General features: G+C 39.4%; 1 protein-coding gene across 4 annotated transcripts in view; it reads left to right on the top strand.

Moving 5' to 3' along the window:
* The first annotated feature begins 952 nt into the window (after positions 1-952).
* Positions 953-20,114, top strand: part of LOC105281199 (TLD domain-containing protein 2) — a 101,888-nt gene continuing 82,726 nt past the window's right edge. The window contains exons 1-3 of one of the 4 annotated variants that reach the window (XM_020032218.2): positions 7,866-8,095; positions 18,527-18,604; positions 18,977-19,222. In XM_020032218.2, the coding sequence (XP_019887777.1) occupies positions 19,086-19,222 (137 nt within the window). In that variant the 5' untranslated portion in view covers positions 7,866-8,095; positions 18,527-18,604; positions 18,977-19,085. Of the gene's footprint in view, positions 1,055-7,865; positions 8,096-18,526; positions 19,223-20,114 lie in introns of those variants that run through there. The other 3 variants (XM_020032219.2, XM_020032217.2, XM_020032221.2) reach the window with 3 other exon arrangements.

Below are 20,114 nucleotides of genomic sequence, written 5' to 3'. Positions count from 1 at the left end.
TATGTACAAAGCGCAAAACTTTTATATTAAGCACATTATCGTACGAACTTAGACCACAAGCCGATATCAAAACTGTAATTTTCAAACTTTTTCTTATTTTTAACAAACAGTCCTATAATATTTTACGTTTCATTACTGTACTTTACTTTAATTGTGGAATAGGAATTTTTATTCTGTACAACCAATAAAAAGATTTCTTGGAATAAAGAATCACCGATTTCGATTATTTTACCGGCACTTTACCGACCTCAGGAATTACCGACATTACTTTACATAACCGACCATGTTAGTTTCCACCATCACCGACAGATGGCGATAGCTTGATAGGCCCGTCGCTCGTCAACAATCGATGACAATTCGTGCCGCGCGACTCAGCGAGTGGTAGCAAGGCGTCCCGTAATCGCGTTTTAACCGGTGCGTAAACGTATTCTTGGTGGTTTCTACGGAATTGCGCCGCGTCGTTACTGTTGTACGCGTCGAAGATAGTTGTGCGCAACGGACCATTGAGAGGATCACCGAGCTGCGAGCCAAAAGGAATTTCCTTACCACGTAGTGTGCTCCTGTCACTTTTCGCCATCCCCGCCCTCCTCCCAACCTTCTCTTGGCCTCGGGCTCTCTCTTTCTCTCACTGACGCTCACATATGCTCTCTACTCTCTCTTTCTCTCTTCCCTTCTCGTTTCCTCTTATTCGTTGCGCGGCTCCTCGCCGTGTATAGCCGGCTCTATGCAACGGTGTCGCGATCTTCCCGCGTGATCGTCGTGGAGTTTCATCGTCTCCTCGGAGACGAGATTCTCGGTGCATTCGACGTTTATGCTTTTCCTCCGTCGTCTGGGAAAGCTCCGCCGTCGGGGCGTTCGCCGGAAGGCGCCGAAGCTCCGCTGCCCGTGAAGGTGGCGGTTGAAAAGGAAGAAGAGGAGGAGGAGGAGGAGGAGGAGGAGGAGGAGGAGGAGGAGGAGGAGGAGGAGGAGGAAGAGGCTCGACACCGTCAAGAGGGCTCGAGAGGGCGACCAGCAGGGGATACGGCTAACCGGGGATGGCGGACCAGAGCAAAATGTGAGTGAACCTCTTTCCCCGACTCTCGTTCTGCGTTCCTCGCGCTCCGCGCCCGTAAAAGGCGAGCCATCCCGAAAGGGCGTGCTTTGTAGATTTGCGATTCGAATTAAACACGGGGAATCCGTGTTTGACTACTCAGAGTACTCGGCTACTCTTCCCCCGATGGGCAGTCGGTATCGACTGGGTTGATGTAACATTGACCACCGCGCAATATCCTGACCAACACGCGACATGTCGCTTCGTGATGGTAACAAGAACTCGTTCTTGTTAGTATCGCCGAGTTGCTTGGAAAAAAATACGATTTCATGAATTAAAACTTGCTTTATGACGCATTGAGATTCGGCGCTTTGCGTAGTTGAGATCGAGCTGTTGTGAGATTAGTGAGTTGTTCACGTAACTGCGCGATACGATGTAATTCATGATCTTGCGTATGTTGGAACGTGTACAGGTGACGTTCCGCTATGCGACGTTTTAATCGAGTTTTAACGAAGTATTAGCAATTTTTCGAGATGAAATTACAAATCGAGATAAATTGCGATTTATTTAAACTCGTGTCATCGGTTTTGTGCAAGATTACGCATACGAATTTTTCTAAAAAATGTACTTTGCTTAATATTTAAGATTTATAATAACACGTGACGTAACGTATAACTAATCTCGTGAGATGTCGTTAATTGTACTCGTGAATTTCGACGGATGGCGCGATCGCGGATTGAAAAACACCACGGATTCGTACAGTTGCCTCTTGTTGAAAGCTGGTTGAAGAAACGTTCTCTCGCAAGGATTACGGCGTTCCTACGCCCACGTAATGAGCGCGAAATTATAGGTACTCGCTCGCAGGATCGGGTAGAAAAATGTCCAGACCCGAGGCAGTAGCACATGAAGCAGAAATGGATGTTGAACTAGAAGACACTTTACTACAGTTATATCGATTAATTAGATTAACCATAAGTAGCTATTTTATCAATGCCTGATACCGTATTGGTAATACAGGTTTTCATTGAATGGGAAAAGTCGATTGAATAGTTTTTAAGTTTTCCTACAACAAGATGTGACGGCCAAGTTGCATTAGGGTAGTAGAATCGGTATTGTATCTATCGTAGATTGTGTACTTCTACTTTTCTACTACGCGCATTAACGATTTATTAACACTAATTCGCAATAGTGCTCATTTGTTTAAATGTGGATTTACGCTTATGGAACTGCCATCTCATCCAGGTTTTGCATTTTCTTACTTTTATCGTTAACAGGGAGTTATAACGAGTTTCCTCGTCGCAAGTAACAGGGAGATGTGCAAAGCGTACCCCGAACCAAACTTTGGTTACGGCCGTGGCCGCTCGTGTGCATCTTCTCGTTCGTACACGCACATTTTTCTCCATATAGCTGTATGTATACGCAATAACGTAGCATCTAGAACGACGTTTTTCTTCAGTTTTCTCCAAATGTTTTTAGAATCTGCGTTATATTGGATGATTTTATTTACGACAGCGATACACGATATCGTGTTAATTGTGCATGATGCAGCTTTTTTCGTAATATGCATGCGTGCACAATAACGTAACACATTTACAATATTTATCATGGATCAGTTTTCTACAATTTTTCAATATTCCATTCTTTTCTCTCTCTTTTTCAATATCTCATAAAATTTCACGTATCTCGATATAACGAATATACATATATCATAGTTTCAATATGTGCTGTTTATTACTTAAGATTGATGAGAAATAATAATTCAACTCGGTCAATTTTCATTTATCTGACATTTTCATTACTAATATCATGGAAGCTTGTGGGTTGTATGATATGTTTCATTTATTTATTTCATTCATATATTTTACTCGTGATGATTAGTGAATTTTTGTAGGAAATAAGATATTTTGTTCGCGTTGCGCTGATACATAGGCTGTTTATTGACTCAGGAAATCTCGGGTTTCTACTACGTATAAATTCGAATGAAATGGAAGCGACGTTAAGTCTTAGAATGTGTATCGAATTTCATTGCATATCACGCTCCACAAGTATGAACCTTACTTTATGTAGCGGTCGATATTTGGGCTAGATTCCTCGGAAGATGTATACGATACGGCGACATGTGATATACCGGGTGTCTCACGATGAAATATTGAAACCCAAGAGGTGTCTCACGTTCGATTCCTGTGTCGTACAAGTCGAACAGGCTGCAAGTCCGTCATCCCAAATGCGATCTCATTTCATCATCATATGACGACATAAATCCGAGTTTATAATATTTTCAACATTTTTATATTTATGAATTTTTATGCAATTTTTTCATAAATATATTATGTACATTTCGACATTTTATATACTTGTTGCATTAGTAAGAATATTATTATCTAATAATTAATATATCTAATATTTTTTAAAATTTATTTTACTTTAGATATTTAGGATATCGCAATTGGAATATTTGCATTTTTTTCTAAATTTGTTATGATGGTTATTGATAATTATCTTGAAAGATTAAATTTCATATTAATAGATAAAACATTAATGAATGTTTTCTTGGTATTACCTTTGTGTGTAACAAGTTTTCTTGCTTAAAATTTCGTTCGCGTTATGTACGTTTACACCGACGTTGCTGTTATCAAAGATTCTTTGCTCACAAGATCAAATTGTCTTTCTCATGAAACTCGGTATACGTATACTATGAAAAGAAAATATGTCAAGATCCTCGATAAATTTTGCTTTTCTGTTCATGCTACTTATCTCATACTGCTGACGTATCTTTATAACGAGTGTCGTTTTATTTCCGCCAGCAATTATCAAGGAATTTTCGGACGTACTATCTCTTTCGCTAATTATAAAAATAATTAAAAATTCCTAATTTGAAAATATATAAAAAAAGAAAGAATAGTTGGAGCAATAACATATCAACAAATTTCAGAAGATTAATATGAAAATGAAATATTAATGTATAGGAGAAATTAATCATGCTATTTTTTCCACAGGAAGAGATATTTATGTAGCATGAAAAATTAAAAAAAAGAAATTAATGTTACTTTTTCATTCAGTATCAGATCACTACGCATAGAAAAAATTGCAATAGAGGATTCTATTTGCTCGATAGACAAATACGTTTCTACCACGTCCCAGGAACATATCGACGTAGGAGAAAATTTAAGCGACTTTTTATTGTGCACCATTCTGTCTGATTTATGCAAGGACGAGTCGTATGCGCATCGCGTACAGTACACGTGTGTAACAGTTATTAATGTTATTAATGTTAGGTTACTGGAGCTAACCTGATCCGCAACTATCAGGCCAACCGACTTTCCAGTGAGGCTGAGGTTTGTCATCACGATATATGCAATGTGATAGAGTCATCTAGGTTGCGTTACCTTCCACCGCTCGTCTTTCGCGGTAACAATCTCATATTGAAGCCTCGGGTACTGCGAGAACTTCTGATATGAGAAACTCAACACATACGCACACAGCACACACATGATTGATAATACATTGTATACAAGTTGCGTCTTTTATTGCAACCAGAAACAGTTTGCGTTCTGTTCTCGCAAATCTCTTAGTTTTATTATTAAAATAAAGTATGAAATAAAAGGAATTAAATATTGCAATTGTAAAGTAATTTTTTTCTTTTTTTCCACATTCTTATTTTTACTAAACGTGTTTGACCATTTCGAATAACTTTTTAACGTTTGTCACCGAAAACGCGATGATATGGTTACTAGCTTTGTGACAAAAGGAGAGTCGAACAGAAGAAGGCCAAGATAAGTCATGCCGTCTTTTGCTGTCGGCTGCCTATTCTGCGCAAGTATTTTCGCGATTACGACGATGATAGATTTTAGTTCATTTGCGTCAGCTGATTAGGTGCAGCTGCAGGAATTGCACGAATTGTCATGTGTGAATATGTAAATGTGCAGTCACGGACGGATAAGTTGGGACCGTACGTTTTTTTTTTCCATAAACTAGCTCTTCTCGTTGCGATTCTTACCATCTTCTGACCATCTTGCGAATGATACGCAAGCACGCGACGAGAATGGCCACAACGGTGTTTCATCACACGTGGCTCATTTTTCGTTGCGGTTGACTACTTGCGCTGAAACTACCCGATCGGCGTTATATGAGACATTCAGGACTGAAATGGATCGACTTCACAGTCAGTGGTCTGGCCTTAAGCATGAAGCACGGTAGCAAATATTTTATATATTTTCATTCTTCGAACGTCGTTTACTTTAGCTGTGTCGGAAAAAAGTATGCAAGTTTTCATTAGAATGATGACCTTGCTGTTTCGACATGCTTGTCCATTTTTCTCCCGTTTTTTCCATTTTTTTTAAACTTGAGCTTCGTTTTCATCATATCCTCTGGTTACATTAATGTCCAAGGTCTTTTATAAAACGTGGAATATTCTCTTACATGTCATATCATAAAACTCACGAGAGATATTCAATAGTACTATTACAATTAGTCGTTCGTTAATGGTAGACCAATAAACGATCGATAGCGATGCACAGCTGTTCTCCGCCGCAATGTCGGATAACAAAATGTACGCTGCTTCATTCAGTGACACAGGAACATGATACGTTATGCATTAACTTAATTTCACTGATTATTTTGATTGATAGGTATTTGATGAGTAATGTATCTGAATAAAGATGCCCGCTGCGGTGAAAACATTTTTAGAAAGACACGCGGATATACGCTAGTACGCTGTATTTACGATTTCGATATAAATTGTAGATACAACGTTTTGTTTTAACACGCGCATTGTATATGGATTTCTTGGACATCCTGATTTAAGTGCTAATTTACTGGTCGCACCTATGGTTTCGGGCTGTGCGTCGATAATGTTCTACTCGTGGCTCGTGGCGAGAGGTTACGGATAAGCTGACATTGACTGAGGTGCATGCACGCTAGCGTGGTAATAATGCGAGAGTAACAATTCCCGCGATGGATTCCGCTATTAATAGATAATGGGACGGACTTTGTGACTGGTGGCTTGCGAACGCTGCTGGCGATATCGCGATAATGTGACTTTTTAATCATAATTATCTAACCGCACGTACTATCGATTGGCCGATCAGCTGATGGCTTTTTAGCATCGAGATGTCTTTGATGAAACATCAGATTCGGGATTGATTCTTTAACAGATTCCTGTAATAAGTTCGATTGAAGTAATTGAGGATATAAATCGTAGAAAGTATCACCCTTCTAAAGAAATTTTGGAACGAATTGGATTAAACTTTATTAAATTGCCAATTTGAATGAAATTTTCTTCTTTACATTTGTAGTTATATTTCTTTCTTATTTAATATCCTTATAACATACATGCTCATATATATTTTCCGAATAACAGAAATAAATTGGAAAAGACGCGCGATGGCGGTCTTCACTGACAATCAAATTATTATTAAAAAACATGGTCATATTCTAATTATCTGGATTATCGAATCTGTCTTGGGGCCTCAGCCGCGACATGGAAAGGGGGTGACGAGACGTCAAACGATGTCGCACCTTCAGGAGTACCGTTACGATTTATATATCGCGATGGCTAGAAACATCCGTCACGCCGGCCCTCAATGAATCGTGGCGGAGTAACGAAACATCGATTGGATCTGGGTACCCTTGGTAGGAGGGATTCGGGGGCGACCGTCGATACCGAACGACCTTGCGGCATCGACCAACCCTCTGCTCTTCTCTTGGCTTTTCGAATCTATATACAGTGCCTCTCCGTTGACTGCGCCCTCTTACTGCTTCCATTCCTTTCTTTCTTTCTCTCTTTTTCTTTCTTTGTTCCCTTCTCTTGGTTGACTGCCGGCCTCCCACGCTGTCTGACCCCCTTCGAGAGACCGGTGATGATTCGTGTACTCGATTTACGCATTATCAAGAACGAATTAAGTATCCCTCTGCCTCAATCAGGTGATCCCACTCTGCTTCGTCGATACACGTTGCATCATTCGCGACGTATCGTTTTTATCGTCGATTTATATGGGCGTATGTTATTTACGTTTGTATTAGTGCGAGAAGTTTTATCGATTATTCGATGCATTCGCTAATGCAGGAAATTGTATCTGGAATGTCGCTTATCGCCAAGTTGGCCGTGGAAATTCAACGCTTGATGTACATATTGCGTAGCATTTCGCAACAGAGCATATTACTGTAACATTGTATCTTCCCTACATTTTTTTCACCCTGAAGTAATTATATGACATTGTTATGCTGAGAAAATTTTTCTCATAAATTACAAACACTTTGGTTGTATGTTGTTATTATTTTTCTGATGTTTTTCTCTCCCTCTCTGACGATCCCGATTTAGATGCGCTGCTTTTACGACAATCCAGCCTCTCGAGTCTGCATAGTCTGCGCGTCTTTGCTGCAAGCTAAAGCGTTTTAAAGCTGCTGGTACAATGTAGATAACGACACGTCGACAGTGGTGGCGCAAAGTGTAATTCGTGCGACGGAATAAAGATCGGCGTTGTCCGCGAATGTATTCGTCCAAGGACCAAGGACGATTCTCTGCACGTTCTCTTTCTTTTTCGATTCGTAATTCCTCGATGCACGATACCGCAATGCACGACAGTGATGAGTAAAGATAATGGCGGATGGACGAGGAGGAGTCCATTCCGTTGCCGACCCGACAACAGATCCCGTCCATCTGCGTCGTATGGGACGGCAGGACGAGAGACACGAGCGCGCCAGAAGGGAGGTGGAGTCTTCATCCGGCGGGGTGGTTACGGTCCTGGGGTCGCCGAGGGTGGGTTAGGCCGTGACGCGTTCGGCCGAGGGGTGGGAAAGGTTACCTCGCTGGTAGAGCTTCGGGGAGGGTGCGCGCTTCCGTTTGAACATCGGTGAAACGTCAGTTACCTCGCGACGATCCTTCCGCGAGGACTTTATCCGATCGCGCTCGGTTAATCTCGGTTCGGATAATCTCTCATTACGTTGCGTCGCCTGTTTGTAATCAGTTTTTCCGGTTCATTTAGAATGTAAATTGTTCAGTATCAGCCTCGGCTCCAGGTTGAGGCTACGGTCTCATATGGATTAGAACGTTCGGTCATCCCTCTGGTAATTTTATCCAATCGCAAGTGAAGGATTACATCGAAAAGGATTACATTGAAAAAGCGTATAACTCTCTTTAGCATTGTTATTTTGTCCATACGCTTAGCCTTACTACTGTAATATTGAAAAAAGTATAGGAAATCATTTACGTCTCCAATCATTTTATCGAAGTGATGATGAATAGGAGTTTAAGTTGTATGCTGAATACATATGATTTTTGACTGCATTAATTTCTGAATGATTCGAGGATAAAGAAATTGGAATATTAAAGCGTTAAACAAAAAGATAAAGGGAGAGATACTGAGCGAATATAATTTTGCGATCCGTTTGATGGTTTTTGTGAATTTTGTGAAGACAATGAAATCATTCACATTGCTTCACTCGATGAAGCACGAGATTTGTTTGTTCCGCTCATGGGAGCTAATTAAATCTAAACGTCAGATTTGCGTACTCGTGAGTACGAATATTTCATGGATATTGGAGTTTCGATATTTTAATTGAGTATTAAAATTTCCCGGAGAGTTTGTCGTTGAAATTAATATTCACGCTCACAATTACCAACAAAAGTTTCCTGGTACTAGATGTAACGTCGACGTTTGCAAAAATATTTATTTTATTTTATTATAATTTATTATCTGTGTGTGATAATTATTAAATAATAAAAAAAGAGAAATTTCTTTCGACTCATATTATATTATAAATATTACAAGAGTTGAAGTTTGGAAATATTATACGCGTATACGTGTATAACTCGTAGAGAGAGCATCTGCGAAAATGTTAAAGGCGAAGGTCCCGGAACATTCTTGTATGTAAACAAAGGGTGCATTCTACAGCATCATAAAATTGACGCGCTATTGACGTTTCATTGACGTATGCGCGTACGTTAATAAACCTTAAACCTTAAACCATAAATGATCTTCTAAATGCCGCTGTCGTCAAGTACCGAGGCATTTCTTTGTTAAACAGGTATTAATATACTAGTGTTACGTACGCGTGATTGCGAGACCGATAAAAACGATTTTCATGCCGACACGATGGGCAATTACACGCTGATAACCATCCATGCACTCACGCGCGCGTAGATTTTTGTTCGTTGACTTCTCTAGACTTCATAAATAGAACATCTGGATATAAATAAGTAATAATAAAATTATTACTTTGTTATTATTCATAAAGATTGGCAAGGATGGTAAAGAGAGTCTTTGATATGAAGAAAAAAAGTAATTTTGATATGAAGAATTACGCGAGAGAGAATATGTAGTTTGTAACTGTTTATGGAATTTATATAATTTTGACGGTCTTCAATTCGGCTTCTCAATCGTTTTTCCGATTGATTTTTTCTCTTTCTTTAGAAGAGTTAACGACACGACATAGTAATCATCATGGAAAGACTTTATTGAGACTGGTTGCGGTACAGGAGATAAAGGAGTGAGTCAATCTCTTCGAGATCGAATAACAGGATTCATTGAGGCGCGCATCGTCGCGATGAGTGGTGAAGGGGGATGAGCTCTATCGCTTTTCAATCTACCGAGGGTTAAGCACGTCAGGAAAGCACTCTTCTCAGATCACTCGATTGTTGGAATCCTGCCAGCGAAGGATAATAACTTTCACCCTCACCGGAGATCAGCCGGACGCTTTGCATTAACTTTGAATTAAAGCAATGCATCGCGCCGTGTCTAGTTGATTCCAGGCCTCGGCTTTCCTTTCGTTTTTCGTTTAGAGGCGATACTTCTAAGTATTTATATAAATATTTTTCTTAATCTCTCCGCGTTTTCCCTGAGTATTATATAGTATGAAAATTTAAACTAACTTTTGAAAATAAATATAATTAAATTGAAGTAATTCTGTTTTAAAAAATTACTCTTGACTCGAACATTTATTTTTCATGTACATTTTTTAACGCTGATTGGTACATCATAATAATCGTAACCAAGTAATCTGGACTGTGTCTCTTCTTTAATTCCAATTCATGTATAGTACTTGAATTGCGCTTTGCAATCTCCTAATTCTGACAATACGGTTTTCGCATCTGATTTTTTCAGTTGCAATTCAGATTTATTCGAAAAAAGAATTTATTCCGCATTAGCGTCGTCGAGAGTAGAGACATACACCGAGGAGAGAGAATGACAAATCCGATGCTAATTAGGAGAATAAACCACCTTTACGTAGTGCGCATGGTGTACGCGATTCTCATTAATAGCTTTCGATTATGAGGGACTAAATGTACCTAGTGCATCTGTGGAAACTCGCTGGGTCGCGGGTTCTCACTCTTCTCACACATGAGATTAATTGTAACGCACAAGTACATCCTGGCAACACATTACATAAGTATTTAATCCATACATTACATATTAAGTATTTAATCCATACATTATTCTGACCTCAATTCTCGCGCTAGCGAAATAATAAAATGCGCGCACGCGTGCACGTGATTAAGTTACGAAATATTTCATTACCGGTAACAAAATTTTTCTTTTTTTATTTTCTCTATATATTTACTTTTCGCTCACATTGCTTTGTGTCTTTTATCTCGGAAACGAGAGCCATCCGGGTCGAACTAATTAAATCGGAATACAACATCAGGATGTAGTCTGATAATCCGAAAGCTTGAGATTAATTCGTATGTTTTCAAACGACTAACCATTGAAAAATGTTAGGAAAAGGTGCTGTTACTATCAAAAAATTCATTAAATTCCTTACTTACTTACTAAGTAGTTACTTGGAAGCGAAGAAATATCTATGTATGATCTGATAAATAATTATTGGCTACAGAGAATTAAATTGATTTTTATAACTGACTTTAACGAAATGAATTTACGCAACTATGAATTTAAAGAAAGACAGAGTCGTCGTTCGCACTAGTTTTTTATTCATTAGTTTATGAATTTTTAATGCAGTTTGATACTTCTCATGATCTACGTCGCATATCTTTCAATGAAATTCTCTGACAAATGAGAAGAATACCGGTTGTGGAAATTGACGTAGGCGTAGATATTTCTAAAATTGTCGCGACTAATAAAGGCAGTCCGCTCAGATGATTAACCCGTTCAGATATTTTCAAGCGACATACTGTACTCTCGCGAATCTGTCGGAACTAATATACCCGATATAAAGCTGAATTTATATTATTTTGTGTTGTATTGCAAAATTTCAAAGTAGAGTTTCAATTTTATTTCTAATCTACGAGGGACGTAATTTTTCATGTTGAGAGCTACAGAAATTAAAATAGAAGAATAAATATCTCGAGAAGTGTAATTTTCTTATGGAATACTGCATATAACAATAATTAAGATTTAATGTCAAGATTTGGAACGGAAAAAGTTAAGTCTGCTGTTTCCAAAACAAAATATTGCGGAAACTGAATACTTTGTGGAGGAAATTTCCGAGACAAATCTCGAATTCGCGAGTCTCTTCACGAGTGTACATTGCTCTCTGAGATTTATCTGAAAAATGTATATTCCATCAGAATGAAAAAACTAACGGTCGCATTTAGCGCGCGATGCGCAGTGGGAATATACGGAAATTTTATTTCGTTATTTTCCCCTTTTCGATGCCAATTAAAAGCGCGAACGTTCCGCGAACGAAACGCAAATGTAACTCTCTTAGACTTTTTTCTTTTTTATCCGAACGTACATCGGTATAAATGAATGTCCGCGGGTGAGATTCCTGCGCAGAGCTGTTTTGTTATTTGCAAGTCGTCGTGCACTACGGCTGTACGTTGTATTGATCGATGGAAGAGATAATAATAGCGACTCGTGGTACGATGCTGCTCTGATTTGATAAGGAAATTCATTAACGTGCCCCACTTTGTCCGCACTCACTGTTTTCTTTCTTTTTCTTTTTTCTCTTTTTACTATTTTTCCTTCATCAATGGCAGACAGCTCGTCGATATTGCCGCGCGATGTATCGCAATAATCTGGATTAACGTATCCGGTTTGCAATATATTATACAATCGATATTTCATTACCCCTTCAAGCTGATATTTAAATTGTCATTGCATCGTGAAATACAGAGAATAGTGAAAGGAAAGATCCTAGTTTCGAGATGTAAAACCAAAAGGTAATGACAAAAATCTCAATAAATAGCAGAGTGACGACAATTTATTCAAGAGCCAACGCTCAACGAGAAAGTCCTCGAGATATCACCGACAATGCACAGCTTTTCATTCTCTAACGCGGTCTCCTACAGCTTGAAGACCTGACTGTCTTATAAACTGCTTGACTCGATCAATTTTTACACACGAAAGAGAAACACCAATTTCCATTTTCGAAACATGTTCTTCTTTCTTTTTGCGCACGAAAAAAAGCACAGTGACGAGTTTTCGATTCTGTATTTTTTTCGCGTCGCACAAACATTCGTGGATGTTAATGCAACAGTGACAAAACTTAATCCACGACTCGGCACGCTATTTTACTCCAAAAAAATGCTTTGTTCTTTTTCGTCTTTTCCGTTAGCGCGCTCGATGTAGGTGGGAAGGATTTTGCGAATGCAGCTGCGTCAGTTTTATATTGTCGCGACATCTCGTATAATAACGAGGGGCATTTACATGTGGACCTCGTGGAAGCGTACAAGCAGGTGCAGCTGCAGCAATGCTCGTTGCACGTATTTCATCACGCGGCCAAGAGACGCGTCGTAAAATCGACCATGCGTTTCCGATTGTTTCATTCTACCGAACAATGTGACTACTTTGGTACCGGAAATAAAAACTAGACGGACGAGAAGGTTGCTAATAACATGGCTGAATTATACATAAAATCTCGCCGGCAATGAATTAAACGTGCACGTTCTGAAAGTTTATATATCGAGTTGTATTCGTAATATGTTGCTCGAATAATATCGTAATTGATGAAGAAGCTCGACGTGTATAAAATGTCTAATAAATAATCAATTTTATAATAATTGATTAATAATAAACATATTAATGATTAATAATAAACATATTACAATAAACAAATAAATTTAAGAATAATATAATAATAAATCGCAGTACAATATATTTGAATAATATATTTGTTCTGGGTATGACGCATCGACACATGATCGCGGATAAATACAGTTTTTCCGGTGCAACAACTGCCGGAATAAGAGAGAAGAGATCCGGAGGAGGAGTTTTGATTATTTCTCACACTTTTGTTGCATAGAGAGGACTCACTTTTTCGCGACTGGCTGATAATGGCAAAGGTCGCGGTTGTAACCTTGAGAGCTTTGCGCCGCATCTTAAGAGGATTCATTGTAATCCAATATGTGCTACGTGCTATGAAACATTGCACCGTGTCAGATAATATTTCGCGACATTCTCGTAATGTATAGGTGCGAGATAGGATAAGATAGCCCGATGTATCGGAGGGGTTAATGCCGAATCACTTAACCCTCCTAATACGTGACTTGGGTCTTTTTCGTACATTCCGTATTCAAATTTATAAAAAATTTATGGTTGCCCTAAAAACACCTCGATTTCTTTTCTCCCTAACTGCGCTTTAAGAAGAACATAATGTAAAGTGTTATACGTGATAACAATAGCAAGAAATATTGCAATAGTGATAACAAGAGGATATGTTTTCCGTATTTTTACATACGTATGTACTCGTGTGTTATTATCGTAATATTATATGTTATATTTGCACATATATTGCTGTCATTATTGCTACGCATTGCTATGATCCTGGCCACGTGTGCGAGGCGTGGTTTAATTAAATGATGCGAAATTGGGAAACATTGAAGGGGATGAGAATCCTTCAGCGTTTACATGTTTGCCAAACACTTTGGTCTCTCGGGAAGCTCTCAAATTATTTTTATTGTTTCCCTCGCGCTCTTGATAAACGTTTATTTCCCTCTCTGGTATCTTGTGCGAGGAATTCGGATCACGTATCAGCCTCTATATACGAGGCGAAGCAGCCGGCAAAATGTCGATTTTGACAACAACTTGAGCAAGCTCGACATAACTGCGCGTGTTTTTTTCATATGGATCTCCATAGTGCCAATGTAATCTATTTTGCGATTATATCGTATTTTAATCAATAGTGAATTATCACGTAGCTGCATATGCATTTTTAACGTTTTTTCAAACTGCAATTACTTATATCTTTTATCGGCAACTTGAAAGGAAGGTCATACAAACTGGATTGTGTGCAAAGGTTCCGGGACTTTTGAAATCTGTAGAAGCTTTTTTTCGATTCTTTTTCCTCTGAATTTTGAGACAGATTTGTGCGCGCGCGGTTATTTCCCCAGGGATGTCTTTGTGTGCGATTTATTCACAGAGTACGGAATACTTGTGTGGCTTGATACGAAACCGAGACGCGAGATAGACCACTGGGTCATACAGTTACGTGATGGCTGTGGAAAGTTCTTATCTGCCCTGTCATAGCAAAGTCTGCTCAACATTGTTGCGCTTCGACGTTGAGATAGATGACTTCGAAATGGGGAGAAAATTACATAATGTTGCGACAGCAAAAACAAAGTATATCCTATAATGGAGCGAAGGGTATAGACATGTGTATAGAAAAATGACGCAGCATCATCCGTAAAAAAGCGTTTTATTGTTTGCAATTGTGTTTACACCATACATACACAAGCGTATTCAGAATACAATATACAATGTCTATTAATAGAACGCAACATATTGTATGACATTTCCATTTATTCTTCTGGAATTGCGAGCATACGGTTATACTATTGAAATAGAACTATATGGTTTTTGTCATAGTACGTAAAAAGTTTGATATTCTAGTGGAAAATTTGCGAAATATATATTTTTATTCTTCTAGTTGGAAAAACATTCGTTCAGTTGCTATTAGACATGCGCGCAAAACACTTTCAGAAATCACGTGTCTGTCAATTTGGATCAGTCAATTAGTTTCAATATATATCAACAACCATATTACATTTTAACGAGGCCAGTAATGTTTGCGAGAGAGCAATGTTTAAAATTTCACAATTGCAAAGGCAAATCTTGTTGAAAAACATTTTGATAGAAATGTGAAATTCATTAATCATGATATTACAGAGAGTTCGATGAAATAAAATTTCGTTGCTACACATGCGAGAACGAAGGGAAGGGGTTGCTCGTGCAACAATTTCATACGCGCGAAACTGCGACGCGCAGGTGCAGTGTCCTTACGATTGCAGTAGGCCGAGCATGGCCTACTTCCCGAAACAATCGCACAATGCCTAGGACAACTTGGTTGGCCAATCGCTAGTGCCGAAGCTCTGAGGGGGTGCGTGAGAACGACCCACTTTTGGTGCTCCAGATGTCGTCAAGGTCGTGATTGCATTTCGCTCGATATTATTAGAAATTTTACATATAGATACCTTTCCACATCATTGATCCATATGATTGATATCGGTATAAGGACAATGTTGTGTTCATATCGTGTCGATATTTAATATACATACGTATTGTTATGCAAATGCGTATTTAATTTTTCAAAGCAATTAGAACAGAAGCTATAGATTTATATCTCGTATATCATGAGTATCAAGTCACTGGATTGTCACTGCTTCATATCTTTATTTGCTTTGAATAATTGTAACTAATTGCATGGTTGAACTATCAAGTTACATGAAAGACTGAGTGATTATCGTAAAAGGTAGTAAACTGGGCAGACAGTATCAGAACGCCGATCGCAGATCGAAAACATTTCTAATGACGATCGTCACGCGATTTTTCGACGATCTTAACGAAGGTGGACAACGTCCGGAGAGACGTACGCGCAAGGAAGAGCACGGCATGCCGGCATATTAAATCACAGCTTTAATCTGGGCTATCACGGAATTTTTCGCATGCTCAGGTAACAGGGACATCATTGGGGTGGTTGGTTCTTCGGAAAACGTGGCGGAGCGTGTGTTGGTTACCATGCAATGCCAGCTGGGATTGGTCGGGTTCGGTGGGCGAAGGGAGATCAATACACTGGGAGGCTTTCGACACGGAGAGACGTAGGCCGGTGTGTTCTCCACGAGGAACGACAGGACCGGGATTAACGGCTGCTACTGGCACGACCTTGATTGTGACCTTAACCTTGATAATGCCCTTGAACGAGATACAAAAGCCCATTGCCGGTCGTGTCGGTAACGTCGGGAATTTCCGCACCGGAAAATTCGTCGTCACATTTAACTCCCTGCAGTCGAGTTTTCGCTGTAATGCTGGCTGAATTGTCGCGGATTTTATAGGTCGCCCTTTATATATGTTACAAGGCCATATACATATATACGTACATGTATTGGAGCACCTCTCGAAACGCTGACGTAAATACATCGCGGAGGGTAGACAAACGATACGACGATCTTGAAAGAAGATAGTTATTTCGAAATTTTATTTTACCTCTTCTTGCATCAACTTGAGCATGCGTGATAAATATTCTTTGCAGATCGATCAAATACATATGTGGAGATTGATTGTTTTGAGAAGATACGCGGAATACTCTTTTTGACTGTCAAGTTATCCAATATCTCATTCATATTGTATAATACATATGTACATTGAAACAGATCATCCCAATTGAATAAACTGTAAATCATGTGAGCAAACAGTAATGTTACAATATGGTTACAACAAATATTCTGAAGCACATTTGTTTGCGCTACCAGCTGTTTATTATTGACGTAACGTTTTTGATCGTTATCACTTCATTTCATCGTTGTCTTTCACTTATGCGATTGCAGCTGGTTCCACTGAAAGTATTACATCGACAATGAGACTCTGCTCGATTTCCATACAAGACCGGCTGTTATCATTGTCGTAGCCTTGACTATGCGCACGACGTAATAAAGTTTAACCGAGGTCGTTATGTTCGATTCAATCGCCCTGCCTTTGGAGCCGAGATGGCCGTGTACACGTCGATGCATCAAAAATTCTCAGTCTTTATACGACGCGCTCAGTGTAATCGAGCTGTAATTAAATTTAATGTAAGCGTGAAACGCGTTTATAATTAGATAGACGAACGTTGTCGATGCAAGCTATCGACCACAAAATGTAGATTTGGTCGATTTTTCCTCTGGAAAGCTGTAGGAATATTCGTAGATCGTTACGTTATTCTGCGAGCAGACAGAACGGACTAGTCTGTTCAAAGGGTTGGTTGATTGATTATAGCGAACGCTCATCTCGTGCAAGAGTGTTCGATCCATCTTCACCGATCAGTTTCTCTCGGAAATTCTAACAGGTTTCCTCCTTTTTTCTCGCTCTCTTTCTCTCTCACTCTCTTCACAGCCCTTTCGCGGATTACTCTTTTACCCCCGTTTCTTTTCTCTATTCTCGAGCGTGTTCATGTACTTTTACCATAGTCGGTAAGGAGATTAAGTATTATACGCTTTACAACAAGGAACGACGAATTTTCTTTTAAAAAAGAAACGCGTTTGACAACTGTAATCTCCCGATCTCCCCTCTTGAGCAAATAATGTATAATATAATTATTTAGAATGTTTTTAATATGTCGAGTATTAGTAAGAAAGAGTCCTCCAGATTATTTGCCAACGTTATATAAGTTATCGGTTCATGCTGATTAATGCATTTTTCGATCATGTTTTTTAACATTTTCGTGAATGCGCAGTTCTCGCGTAACGTCGACGCCGCGGCGCAAGATAACGTAAAGATTAGCGCGTGGAGACACGCGAGTATACGGCGCCGGTATTTTCGGTATGTTTGCAACATCACGCATTATTTCGTTTTTCTACAGACCAATTCATGTAGGTATGTTTTACATGATTACTTGCGGATTTTAATCATAAATATTGTATATGACGTCAACGCGAAAAGAATAGAGAAGATTGCGTCACGATAGATAACCGTGACATAAGATGAGATTGCTCAATAAATCCCATTCTCTAATGTCCTTTCCAGCTACTGGAAATGTAGATGCTTTTAGCATGAAAATCCTTTGTTTTCTGAGATTGAAAAAGTAAATCCCCACGTTGAACTAAATCCTTACGTTTCTCACAAGACTTTTGTCAGGAGAGACAGCTCGCGTTACTTGCAATGGGAAATTCCTTGCTTTTTAATTGAATTATAATTTATTTATTAAAAGATATATATATATATAATTTAATAAATATATTTATATTAATATATTTATTAAAAAATGTACTTGAGATAGACGAAATAACGCTTTAAAAATATCACTTGTCGAAAGCTTGGAATCAGGGATATCCGAACGTTAGCTGATATATTTAAAAACCAATAATATCGCGAGAGACCTTCGTCGACTTTAACAATGTCTCGAATTAATGATCCGCCGCTATCGACTGTAAACTATCTGCCCTTTTAGGGGCATTTCGGGTGCGCCTAAAATACTTTGGAAAATTTCTAAAATATTCACTTTTACAAGAAAATGAATAAATTCCTTTCCTGTCACTTTCTTCCGTCACATTCATTGAAAATCGCGAGTGATTGAAAGGTTCGCGTTCGCGCTCATTAACGATTTAACCGAATTTGATCGCTCCTGTAGGCTCGCGGTGTGCCGGAGGTTTGCGGCAATTGGCACGATGTCAGAGGCAACGGCGACGCGGAGGGAAATGTGAGAGAGGTGAGTGACGTCGTTGCCAACGGTCATCATCAGATGTCGTCTCGGCCGCGATTCATTCGCGCTCGTTCGTGCCCGCCTGTGCTGTTGATGATACGCTCGTCGTCGTCGTCGTCACCGGCGCGACGAGTTAACGTCAGCAAAATCCGATCGATTCCGTCGGTCTTTGCGAATCGGATACGATGTTTATATGTGACCCTGGTGCAAGCGCGATAACCGCTATCGATCACCAAAGTCCCGTTCGCGAGTGCTCGCAGTGATTCTTCACGCGACAGATATAACATATTGCCGATCGACGCACCTTGCAGTCTCAAATACTCGTGTCGGACTTTTGAATCTGAAAAATACTCAAAATATTGTTGATACGTTCGGTAGATTCGGTCACCGATCATGACAATCCGATGTGCGACGTGAAGCTGGTTTAAATTGACCGAGGAGATCGCGAGTGTGTCACGATAACGACCTTACCGGAACGAGGATCGGAATGGCGTTATTCCCAGGGGGTGGTGGTGGCGGCGGCAGTGGGCCGCCCATCAGGCCGGAAGATCCTGCCGTCCCTTCCAGGCAACGGAGTCTCAAGGATCGGCTGCGAGAAGGTATCACCGGCGGATTCGCTTGGCAGTGAGTATTATCGCATATCGGTGTGATTTACGAAACGGTGGCAGCCACGCTTTCATTTTTTTCGCTCATAGGTCTCATCCGCACTTTATTTTCTACTCCGCTCCAGGCGTTGTTGTAATTTTCTTCCTCGTCTTTCATGGTTTTATCCTGGGGCGTTAATAAATGCTACTGATGGTAGCATTATGGAATATTACGCCGCTTTAAAACGGAGCCATATTTTTAAAAAGTCGTGCATAACGTCGGACGATGGACGAGGAGTGTATCGGCGATCCCTTTTATTTTTTATCTTGCTTGGGATGCTAAAAATAATTGATTACGAGGTTTATGCGCTCACTGTGTGGAATGCGTAAAAACACGCGTTGAAAAATATGCAATCGTATATTCATCTCTTATTCGCGCATTCGCATTCGTGTGGTAGTAAAAATCTCAGATTTTACACACTTACATTAAATAAACGCGGAGAATAATAAAGTTATCTTAAGGCAACATTGACAGAGATTTTCTTTGAATTATATCAAAGTTATGCTGATTTCAGTGAATTATCGTACGTTTAATTAGCGTTTGCGTTTAAATTAGCGGCGCGCAATAAATTTTATATATCGAGAATTTTTCTCGATACGCTCCCCGTAAGATCGTTCATCACGTTCGACTTTCGGTGGTTACGCATATATTTTATAAAGTAAGAACTATCGATCATTTTTTAATAAATAACGATGCGAAATCGCCGTTATCACAAGGACGGATAAGCCGCACGCTCTCATAGTATAAAGCGTACTCAGCAGATGGCGGCTGTTGGTACTTTGATTATCATAAACTTTTGTAATACATCTTGTATCAGAACTTGAAAAAACCGACGATGTCTAATGGATCTTTTCAAATACCGAAAAAGCAT

This window comes from Ooceraea biroi, chromosome 5 (assembly GCF_003672135.1).
Source record: "Ooceraea biroi isolate clonal line C1 chromosome 5, Obir_v5.4, whole genome shotgun sequence".
Lineage (NCBI taxonomy): Eukaryota > Metazoa > Arthropoda > Insecta > Hymenoptera > Formicidae > Ooceraea > Ooceraea biroi.
This window is presented reverse-complemented; position numbering and strand designations above follow the sequence as displayed.